The 12,176-nt window shown below is 42.3% G+C and overlaps 1 protein-coding gene across 4 annotated transcripts in view; it reads left to right on the forward strand.

Annotated features, from left to right (window-relative positions):
* Positions 1-12,176, forward strand: part of INO80 (INO80 complex ATPase subunit) — an 81,284-nt gene that overhangs the window by 32,282 nt on the left and 36,826 nt on the right. For all 4 annotated transcript variants that reach the window (XM_080394820.1, XM_080394821.1, XM_080394822.1 and 1 more), the window contains exons 24-26: positions 697-874; positions 6,305-6,445; positions 11,338-11,563. In XM_080394820.1, the coding sequence (XP_080250946.1) occupies positions 697-874; positions 6,305-6,445; positions 11,338-11,563 (545 nt within the window). The remainder of the gene's footprint in view (positions 1-696; positions 875-6,304; positions 6,446-11,337; positions 11,564-12,176) is intronic.

Below are 12,176 nucleotides of genomic sequence, written 5' to 3' on the forward strand. Positions count from 1 at the left end.
CACATGTCCTACTTCTTAATACGAAATGGAATTTCAAGGCGTAGACTTGGGATTAAGGATTTTTAGCATTGTGACCTGTATTGTCTTGGAAAGGGAGATGATCTGTTTAAGTTCTAGTGTACTCTGCAGTGGACAGTACTCTGACTGAAGTTAGATAGTCACTATAAGACATCTGCAATTAAAAGCAAGGCTTTATTAGCAAGAATAAAGGTGTTTTGCTTAGGGCTTTGTAAGTGTAATATTCTTTTATTGTTGTGGTTATTTTGGACTTCTGTTTCTTGTCAGTGTTCCAGTAACATCACACAGATTTCTCTTGATCTGTCTGATCTTTATGATAAATTCTGCATTCATTATACAGTTTGTTACGAATAATTTATATATGGAGCAATTTACAGAGAAGTCAGAGTGCGATTTTAAGTAGCAATGGCTAATTCAGGGTTGACCCTTTTAAACGAAGTGCTTCAAAGTGTATTCTAATTTAATCACTTAGATTCAGTTAAGCCACCTTAGAAAAAATCAAAATAAGCATAATGTAATTGGAAGATGTCTAGCAATACTTATTTCCTTTGTCAGGAGACTGTAAGGCTGAAACTCTGAGAAAAACCCTGTTTGTTTCAAATAGTTACGTTGTAAATATATTCAAGCCTTTCTTTCACAAAGCAGTGAACTAAATGTGTCTACTCTGTTCTCTTTCAGATGGTTAGCGCTCTTCCTGTCTCTGAAAGCATCCTACAGGCTCCATCACATGCGCTTCTGGATGGAGGCTGAAGGGGAGAAACAGCAGGGGTCACGTTTTCTGAGGAACAGGGATTTCTTGCTTGATGTAAATTTCCCGCTGTCTTTCCCTAACTTGCACAGCTGCACTTTGCTGCAGGTAAGCAAAATTTCTGTGATGTGAAGACAGTTGCAAATCCTCGTGAGTCAGAAACGATGAAAGCATTTCTATCCTTATAAAACAGAAGGGGAAAAGCTTCTATTAGGATCGCTATTATCTGCTTTATTGGATATAGGTAATAAAGCTCAAGAGTGCTGAACAGAAAACTAGTTTAGCTACTGTCTTCCATACATTTCAAAACTTGCTATAAAAAGTACATGGGTTGAATTAGAAGCCTTACAAGTATTGCCAGGACAACAGAACTAGATACTGGAGGAGCAAAACTGGATTGATGATTTGTCAGGGGTGGATTCTACATGTAAGCTTAAGAGTTTAGTAGTGTTTTTCTAGATGCAAGGTGCTTGTCTTCTGACTGTCTCTAACACTCTTCTCAAATTCAGTACATCACTGCAGCAGCTGGGGAAAGCAGAGACTTCAGCCTAGCAGTATTTCAGAGTTGGTGGACAAGCATTGTTAATGGTGTCTTTCTACTCTGAAATTTGCTTCTGCTGCTGTCTGGTAGACTCCAGATGTGTTCCCCTTACTATGTAATGCAAGGTCATTTTCTCTATAATCTTTTGCCTGGGATGTGTGTGAAGGTTTTGTCTTTTTATGACTAAATTGCTGTTGATTTCCTGAGTTAGATTACAGCTCCATTGATTCGTTTCACTGGGAAGTAAGTTCACAAAAGTGCTAGATAGAGTCAGGAAAGCATCTAGGGCAGTTAGCAGATACGCAGTTAAAAAATCTTTTCTGAAACAGTGAGATCGTGCCAACTTTCTCTAGGGAATATTGCTTCTGCTCATGAGTCTGGAAGGGGAAAGGAGATAGCCAGAATTCAACTGAATAGCGTGTAGAGGAAGTTGAAATTGAAGATGCATAAGCAGTAGGAAACCAACCTTGGACTTGGTGTCGTGTTTTGCAGCGTTAACAGCAAAGCCAACAAAACGAGTCCTCCTAGTTATCAAACAAAGAGCAAGCCAACTGAGTGCGTATGCCAGTTAACTCTGGCTGTGCTGGTGTTTAAATATTCCATGTTCCCGTGCCTGGCTTGATAAAATGTCTGTTACGTGGATTTGCTTTCAGTTACTTTTTTTGAGATTACATTCAGCTGTTTGATTAGTGACGGTGCAATGCTCGTCTCTGAAATTACACTGTAGCTCTGTCCTCTCACTGGTATAGTTAAAGAAAACTTGTGTGGTGACCTAAATGTTGCAGCCTAACAGTAAAGGATAGAAGGCGGTGTCAGAAGTTGAATGGTGCCTTCCGTAAGTGCACACATTTTTACGAAGACAATCTAGGTCCTTACATAGCCTTTGGGTTAGTGCATGTAAATATTAAAAGGAAAGTAATTAACTTTTCTTGAAGAACAGAAGATGAGTTAACATTATAGATACTAAATACAAGATGTGAGATATGCACATGTAGATTTTAATATTAACAGTGAAACGTGGAGCATTTGGATAGGCTACAGACCCGCCTGTACCACAGCCTGGCAAGACTTAAATGTGTAACTGAGTTTCTCCAAATAATTTCTGTTCTTTGAGGAAGTCATTACTTGTGTCTCAGGGGTGCTGGTGCTGTGACTGCATAGCTAGTGACTGGTGTAGCTGTAACAGTGCCTTTTACACAGAAAACAGCCAGCTGAGGAGCAGAGTTCATCAGTGTGTGCAATACAGTGCGTTTGTGATAACCCCAGTAAATCTAAAGGAAGTTCAGCCCTACAGTTATGACAGGCTCTTTAGAACTGTTTTCTAACCTGCATGTCAGACAAAATACCACTTGAATGACTTTAAAATAAGCTGTTTGCAGAATTTTGTTTGCACAGCTTCCCTGTCTAGAATGCCTTTTAAAAAAGGTGCAAAACCGAAGGGGGAGTAGAAAAACAAACTGCCCTTTACATGCCTGTCTTCTAGCTGCATGGGTCATCGTGAGTGAAAATGAACTAACTTTTTTATCCTCGCCCAAATTTGAGAAACTTTTTCAATGTAAAATTCCCTGAGGCTTCCCCCAGGGCTTCATAAGATAGTGACACATAGGGAGCGAGGAGGGGGAGAAACAGAGGAAAAAGGAAATGGTATAAATCTGGCTTTTCTTAACTGCTTAGATCAGCATTTCCGATAGAAGAGACAAACTATGAAAGTAAGTCAGTAGACAAAAAAACACATTTATTTTTAATGGATCTTTCTGAAATTGAGGTAACATCTGTCTAAAGATGGTGTGAGTTTCTTCATGTGAACACAGAAATCCCTTGCAGCGCAAGGTCTCTTCATTCCCCTTACTCAGCACCTCCACAACGTATTAATTTGTATACATTGATTTAAATTAATATAAAATCTGATCTGTTGAGAATGAACCCTTCTCTTCTTTGCTTTCCTAATTTTCATTCTTCTAAAAAAAATCAGGTGTGTTAATGAGCTTTAGATGCTGGTGGCAATCACCCATGTTTATATGCAGCTCTGTTTGCAATATAGGGAAGCCTCTTTCAACACTTTGGATTGTGTGGTTGTAGTAAATATGTAAAATCTTATTTTTTAACAGTCCCCCTCTTCAGTTACTGGCTTTGCTGTACTAAGGTATATGGATCCGTTTCAGAGCTGTGGCTGTGTTCAGTTCTGTAACTTTACCTGCTCTTTTCCATGTGTGTGGCTGACGGGAAGCAGGTTTCCGCTGTCCCCGTTATATCTGGTGTCTGCTCTGTTCATCAATACTTAATGGCTGCGTATGTCAGGGAATTCAGAGAGGGATGTTTGTGACCTGCTTGTAATTTGTACACAGGAAGCATGGCCATGAAAACCAGATTAATGCCTGTGTACGAGACCTGCTGCTAATACTGCATGTAACAAAAATAATATTTTTCTCTTATTTTGGATATCTTCTTGGAAGGCTTCCTTTGTGTTTCTTCCTGGGTTCTAACTGGGCCATCTTTGATGGCTCTTCGATACTGCTTTCCAAAAGAGAATTAAATAACAATCTTGCATAGGTTTGGAATTACAGTTTATTAGCTTCCTCTCTATCCATTTCTTGCATTCTCATTTTCCAGGAAATAAAGCTACCAAACCCTCTGATGGCCGTGGCCGCAGCCAGCGAGTGCCTGCTGTCGTAAGGCACGCTGGAAAGCCTGGCGACTGCGTGCGGGGCCGACTGCTCTCCGTAACACCAGCCGCAGCGCCTGCGTGGGCCGGGGTGGGCAGGAGAGGGGCTCCGAGCTCAGGCTGAGCCCTGGGTCAGTTTGGCCTCCTGCTCTGGCTGGGAGGGGGGTCGCTCTGGCTCCTGCTGTCCCTCCTTTGCTCCCAGCGCTGCGTCCTGCCTCTGCTGCTGCCGCCTTGCACGGTCACTGCCGGCTGAGCCAGCTGCACAGAACTTCCCATTTTGATGGCCGTTGACTTTGCCCTTTGGTTCAACAGGCTTCTGGAGGGGAGGGACGGGTGGTGGAACTAGCACCAGCGGCACAGCCACAGGTCGTGGGACGGGACAGCTCCTTTCTAGCGGCGGCACGGGGGGGTTGTGGCCACCACGCCTGGCCCCCCTGAGGAGTAAGCTCGCGTTCCCAGCCGTTGTTGGCAGACACGGAGTCCAGCCTTGCATTCCCCACTCTGCTGGTTCAGCACACGGCCTGTTTTACCAGGTGGTGAGACGGATCACAGAACTGACTTGGAATGGTGGGGCAAGGGGTTGCTTTCATCTTGATCAGCGTCTTAACGAGCACAGACAGCTAGGCCAACAAGAAGGGGCTCTGTGGGCACAGGAGCGAACATGTGAAGCAGTGGTTGCTTAAGCCAGCGTTACTGGTGGTGAAGAATTGCCAGCTGAATAAGAGCCTGGTTTTGGGATTACTTCACGTTATCAGGGTGGCCCAAGCTTTGACCTGTGCTGTTTAGCCCTGCTGAGTGTCCATGGAAGGCTGTTGTCAGCTCTTTCTGCGCTCACCTTCTATATAGAAGAGCAGATGCTTGGTCACAGAGTATGAACTGTATTTTTGCCTGCTCCAGACCACAAGTCACACTGGTAGCAGCTGAAAGATGCCCTTACATGCTGGGATGGACTGGTTGTGTTTTGTAGGTGGTGCTAGCATGTATGCACAGTAAGACTACTTTTCTCCCTTGTCAGCAGGTTCCAAATCATACATGCTAGCCACCTGCATCTCGCCCAGTGAATCTACGTCTGGAGAAAGGGCCCAGGATGTGTCATCCCTAATGGGCTGCTGCTGTGGATGTTTTCTAGCGTGTTTTGGCATGTGTAGGAATGGGTATATCCAGTGTATGACAAGATACGAGGGTGTCTGCTTCTGTCATGTACCCTGATGTTTAGAACTTCAGACGCTGGGATTTTAGAAAATTGCAAGGCTCTGTAAAGTAAAAGCATGCAATTAATTTTGGTGCGTTAGGAACTGGGGCAGAACAATGACAAAGCTTTAGATACTGTTTACATTTTACTTAAGTGAATTAAAAGAACTGCTAGAACTGCCAGGAGGGCACATACTATGATCCTGTGGCAATGAGAGGCGTACCTCTTAACGGTTCTAAAATTATTGCTTCTTTCCTATAGTGTGCAGAATAATGCTCTGCATACTATAGGAAACAATTGTATATAACAATATGTAACAGTTGGTCACTATGAATATAGAAGAGTCAGAACAAAAACGTCAGAATAAAATGGCTTAGTCTATAAGCAGTTTATTTCATTGTTTGATGCAGGTTATTTACAATAAAAAAGGAAATAAATGATGCAAGCGCAGAAAATACAGTTTTCTGTTATTTTTCTGTTGTTTTCTGTTTTCTGTTGTTGTTGAGTTTGAAGAGCTCTCCTTTAAACTGCCACATCACCTCGGTGCCCCCACTTTTGAGTGGATCCGTTTTTCTGTATCAAAAGGACATCAACAATCTTGTGGCAAAGTCCAAGTTTTACACATGGGTGCGTTCACGTGCTGAGTGACTGTGCTAGCACCTTGAAAGTCTTCAGGATGAAATTTGGAGACATTTTGCACAGGAAAGTAAGAAGAGGTTGGAAGAGATCTAAGTCCAAAGATACCTATCCAGTCTCATTGAGTCTTAATTTTTTTCTGTGTCAAATTTCATTTTACTCATGCTTCAGAATAGATAAAGGAGTAGCTAGAGAACAGCTTGAGGGTCAGATCTACTAGAATATTCCTGTACTTCCTTAGTTATAAAAGGTAAGGTCAGAAGACTCAAAGAAGGAAAAACTTGTTTCTGGTTCCAACTGAGTGTAAAGGCAAGCATTGATACGAGCTATTCTAATTTCAACTGTTTCAGGATTTGAATGTTCTGATAATTATGCAAAGATCCTATACGTTGTTGCTGCAGAAGATGTCTAGAGTTTCCTTTTTCAGAGAAATATTTCTCATGGGTGGTTACAAGATATGAGTATTTCTTTATAGATGTAGTAACTTAATTTTAATTTTCTTTTCAGAACCTTGTGTTCAGCAGCCACTGTAAAGCAGTTACTGGCTATTCGGATCATGTCATACATCGAAGGAGATCAGCTACCTCATGTGTACGATGCTGCCAGGTGACTGAGCTGCCGTCCTTCCTGTGCATAGCCAGTCCACGGGTAAGTCCAAGTTAAGTTGTAAATTATGTATTTTCTATTGTGTTTTAAATCTTGTTGGAATTGTGTCTTAGGAACAGGATGATCTATGACTTTCTTTTGGTTGGGCAAAGCTGCTGTGAGGATGTCCTTTTGCTACTGTATTCAGTAGTGGGTTTTTTCATAGAGGAAGTGTCTGTAATGTGTACTGAAGGGAAAAGGAAAGTTGTAAGATGCACCCAACAGGAGTTATTCTGAGATACACAGATTTCACTTTCTCTCCTAATACCAAAAGCAGTAAAATTATAGAAGAGATTATGGAGATTATTCCCCAGTAATCTAAGGGGGAGATGTAGGTATGATTTGGACAGCATGGGATGATTGTTTGGTCAACTGTGGTGGCAGAGGGGGGCTGAGGAGCAATGCTTTTTTGAAAACAATGTTCATTGTTTCTCCTTGTGCCAGTTTGTGCTCCAAAAAGGAAATGCCAAGTTGCGATATACAAGGATTACTTGAGTTGTCATTTTGCAAATCTTTTGGGTATTCAGTGGTACTGCTTGGGGTTGTCCATCATCTATTAATTGAATTCTGAAATTACTCGAGCTGAAGTTTCCAGGGCTGACAGAAGAGACCTTCATACATCTCAGGCTGTTGTACTCCATGTTGTTGGACCTTGACAAAGCTAGACAAAATGTACTTTTATGACTACACCATTCAGGTGTTACGTTCTTTAGTCACCGTTGATGTTTTTGCTGTGGGCTTGATCAAATAGGGCCACACATGCAGTTAAACATTCACATCTGGAAAAGGGTGGCTGGCGAGTAGGACTCTGTGCTTGTTACCTACGCGCTGCTGCTCGAGCTGATCCAGCCGAACATCTCGGTCGCGTATCACCCTCCAGTCACCGCACACTGCCTGGTTCAAAACCAAGCAGTTATTCTGAGAGTAAATTGTGAAAACCGCTTCTCCTTCAGATTCCTTTGACTGGTTGCTCTTTGTACCTAAATTTGCGTTACGGATGAAGAATATGTTGGAATACTTGCCCTACATCAGGAAGGGAGGAGAGGGGCTTAGGAGGCTACATATGAGGGGAAGGGGAAGGCTAGGAGAGATCATAGCTGACATTTATTCTTGTGAATAAAAGTTGCTTGTTTTGGCTTGGCTGGCGTATAAAAATGATTAAGTGGAGGCACGGCTTTTTGTTTCTAGGAATACAAAGACTCAATTTTACGCTTGCTAGAAACTTTTGGCAGGAGTGTAGAAGACCTGAAACAGCAGAAAGAGCACATATGTTCTCAGAAACGATAGCCTTCTGTTGTTGTTTGACCTGTGGTGAATTTTGGGAAGTTAATGGAGCGAATGATAGAAATAAGAGCGTGTGTTTATGTAGCAGCTATGGGGTGCTGGTGGGGGGGTCAGTGTCGTAGCTTGCTTTCTGTGCAGGCCGTTTTCCTGAGTACAGTTAGGTCTCAATCACAAAAAAAGTAGTTTGGAGGATGGATCTAGTATTGTCATTAAGAAGCCAATTAATTCAGTTTCAAGTAATATTGTTAGGTTTAGTTTCAGTAGATCCCAGTGTTGTCAGAGGTGGTGTGGTGAGAAGTGGGTTTGGGCATGTCATGACGTTGAATTTGCATGGAGAGAGATGCAGGAGGCGTTTTACAATTGCCCTAACTAAATGAAGTTACTGCATTTTTAAGGTGCCGATGCATTCATATATCCCTATAACTGTATTTTTGATGTGTCTCTGAACTATGACAGTTACATTCAATCAGTTTAACAATAATGTGTTACGTACTAAGGACGGACACTAAGCGTTGACAATAATATGTTTAGTACTAAGGACTGCCCTACTTTTTGTTACGAATAAACCAGAAAAACAAACCCGAGGAAAAAAAACCTTTAAAAAGTGCACCAATGCAAAAAGGAGAGAGGACCGTGAACAAGATTGGATGGAAGATTTTTTTGGTGTCTTTCAGAAAAATGTGTTGTGTTTTCTTGTAAGGCCGTAGAACAGACCCAGGGCTCTACCCTGCAAGTGTGTGTCTGCATTTAAAAAAGCGTGGAGCTGACAGTAAGGATAGCCTTGTCCTCAGATGTCAGTGTTACACAGGCTACACGGGAAGGTTAGTTCTTGTTAGTGCAGAAGTTGCACTGAGGCACACAGAGTTCATCAAGATTGTCTCCTACTAGCTCTTCCTTTAGGTGAGGTATTACTGAAATACTTCTACAGTTTTATGGTGTGACTTTGTTTCTCTTTTAAAAAATCGTAGTGTATAAATCTGCATATTGATTTCAGCAGATGAGTCCTGTTTCTATGTCAGAAATTAGTCTGCTCTGTTTTGTGTGTCGTGGTTGCCTGTCCCAGAGATGTCCTGGAAATGAAATACAAGTTATCTGTGCTTGGAAGAGTTACTAGTTCCAGTCTCTCCAGTGCAGAAATACGAACTGAAATGCAATGGTTAATAGCGTCCCTTAGGCAGCCTAAGCCTGTACCGTGTCCTTTGTGATGCAGATCAGTGTTCAGGGGACAGACTTGCTTGCATTTTGAGAGGAGAGGTTTTGCACTCACACACAAGTTAGTCTTGTGCGTTGACTGCAGGTGGCAGTACAAGATAACATCAGTTCTCACAGCATCTTCTACCTAGTGGAAGTGTGCACAAAGCCTTAATACAGTCCCTTTCACTTTGCAAGGTTTTTGTGTGGCTGTGTGTATAGGCCTGTAAGCTGGTCTGACTTAAAAATAGCTCTTGGCATCTTGCAAAACAATGGCTTTGCTATTATTGCTAAGGTTTTATATGCTTTTCTGGTTTTATTTCAAGATGTACTGTAATTGTGCTCATGGATCCCTTTAAACAGTTGTTGGGCCCTTGCAAAGAGAAGGCTCTGTGAGATGAATTTGTTTCTATAAGAAAAGCTCTTGTAAAACAGGACTGGACCACAGGCTGCTACCCAGAAGGTCTTGCTTAATACCTTTTACTTTGAGTCAGAGGTGCAGCCAGCATCTAAGGTACCAGGCAGTCTCCCCTGAGGTATGGGTTGCTCCCTTCACCTTAGAATTCTAGAGTACAATATTTAAAACTGGTGGTATTTAAACGATTTTATTGCTGATCATTTAGTTACGCCATTAAAATATTTCCATTTGTATGGTATCATGTTAGTATGCAGCAGCTAATTGTGTCATGTTAGAGTAAGCTGGAACAAAAAATTAAACCCCCTTGAAATACATAAAAGCTTTTCATCTGCAACACAAAGATAGTTCTTTTACTGTATTTAATGTTTCAGTGGTCGCATTATCACACTAATTCCCACTCCTACTGAATCCTGCAGGAACTCCGCTGCTTACTGTTCCCCACCAAAACCTACAGACTCCGTACTGTTTCTTCCTACACAGCTCTGCTTCCTTTTTTAAAATGTGAAAACTTTCACAAGTTTGATTTCCTCTGTGTCCATTTTGATTTGTTACATTGCTTTCCGTAGTCCTGTAGGTAACGTCATTTTTTACACCGTTAGGATACATGACAATATTTTAAACTTACATTAATTTACATGGTTGACTTTTTTCTTAATTGTACTTCTGAAATAAAAGCAGTGATGACTTCTAAAGTAATGATACATTTGCTTCTTGAAGAATAAATCTACAAAGCATTGCCAGCAAAACTTTTCTCTGTTATGAGGTTAATTTTCTAATATTACATGTTAGTTTCATTTTTATGTGAATTTACAACACCTTAAGTCGGTAGATAGTATGTGAAAGTTTCTATTAGCTTTCTTTTGTAAACACTGGCCCCGGAATGTTATCCCAAAATAGACTTCTAATCAGAAAAGGTGGAAAGAGGTTGGTGATCTGCATTTTATTGGAAAGATTGTTTTGCCAAACAGTGAATTCTTGTGTGTTAATTTTTGTGTGAAAGTGCCGTAGTTGTATTTGCTTTGGATCGTACTTTAATTCTGGGTGAAGTGTCTGAAGAAGGAGCCAGCAGAGCGGGCTGTCCTGGTGTGTGCCATGGCTTGGGTCCGCTCTGGGGTTTTATTCCTGCCCCTTACCCTGGTGAGGGAGGTAAGGGAAAGCTGTAGGCTGTACAAGGGGCAGCCCTGTGGCTGGGACAGGCTCTTTACTGGAGGACCTCGTGGCCATCGGCGTGCAGCTGTTTGGCTGATCTGGACCTTCCACTCTGGGCTCAGGTCTGGGTGGCTGGGGCAGAGCGGGGGGAGGCAGTGGTGGAGCCCTGCCAGGGTGGCTCGCACGACGTGCAGTCGGGGTTCCGTGTTGGCAGCGCGGGGCTGTCCAGCTGGGCTCTGTGTGCTGAAGCAGGTCATAGGGTAAGGGAGTCATAGGATGGTCAGAAGAAAAAGATCATCCTGTGCTCACTTCTGCTACTTCTGTGGCCCGCTTCTGTTCAAATCTGCTGTCAAGCCCAAGAAATGTGCTGTTCCAAAACAGCTGTTTTCATGTTCGCATTTTTTCCCTTTCTAGTTTGTGTATCTTCCTAGTTTTAAATTGTCATGTGAATTTTTCTATTAAGGATGATACATAAATCTCGTATCTGCTATGTAAATACTTGAATGTGAAGAGCCAATAAACAGAAAAAAAACAGGCAAAATGAGAGATTCAGCAAGGATATTATTCTTTTACTCCTCTCAGCTTTGATGTCAGTTGTATAGCAGTTGGCACACGAGGCATTGTTTATCAAAAGACGGGTAGCCCTTGCCTGGTCATTCACAGGACTCTGTCATGTGGGGAGGAGATGTTGCATCTTGGCTTATGTTAAGCCCAGCCGGAGATGGTTTTCCATTTGTATGTGTCAGTAAGGATTTGACTTTTTAAATTTTATCCTGTGGGAAGGTACCTGAACTGGAGATTTGGGGATGAGAGGGAATCTGAACAAGAATATTCATTATTATTTTACTTGTAGGTAACAGCTGTGCCGCTGGAGTTCTACTGCAATGACCGAAGCGCAGAATACGAGCGCAGGGCACTGAAGGAAGGAGGGAGTCTGGAAGCAAAGCAGTGTGTGCTCCATGGAGCCCCTGAGCTAGCAGCGGACTGGCTGAAGCAATGCTCCCGGTTCTTCCCAGAGTATCCAGGAGGGCTGCTGGGGATCAGGCCTCAGAACGGCTGGTCTTTCATCAGGATACCAGGTAAGCTTGGAGGTCATCACGGAACAGGGATGAGATAAATAAGGACATCTGCTCTTCGGTGGTAATTATGCTCGATTATGGGCTTTTTGAGGGGGTGGCTGTGTGTGTGTTTTTCCTCCTGAGGTAAAGTTAACTCTGGTACCTTAAGATGCACTGTGATTTCACATCCTTTGTGTGGAGTAAAGCTGTCGATGGGTACTGAAATTTTAATACAAACTTTTCTATTGCTTACAAACTCCTCTTAGCATGTCAGCCCTTCAAATGACTAAAGAGATTAGCTTGCTAAAAGCACAGTCTCCTCTCACAACCAAATACTATTTTGAGGTTGGAGGTAGAAGATTGCAGGAAAAGTAACTCATACCTTGCCTCCTAGTGTGTTGGAAGGCCTTCGTATTGACCTAAGAGATTTTTTTGTTGGTCTTTGTAGTGAAAAGATAAAAATTACTTGTAGCAGTCTACCATGGGAAGGGTAGGTTTGGGGACCAAGTTCAGAGGAAATCGGTCTGGAAAGCAAGGCATGAGAGATTACTGTGTTTCAGCTAGAATAAAGACTTACTCATATTTCCTGGTAAAGTGGGCAAAAAAGATACCAATGTACTTGTAAAATAAATGC

Source organism: Falco punctatus (genome assembly GCF_963210335.1).
Source record: "Falco punctatus genome assembly, chromosome: 7".
NCBI lineage: Eukaryota > Metazoa > Chordata > Aves > Falconiformes > Falconidae > Falco > Falco punctatus.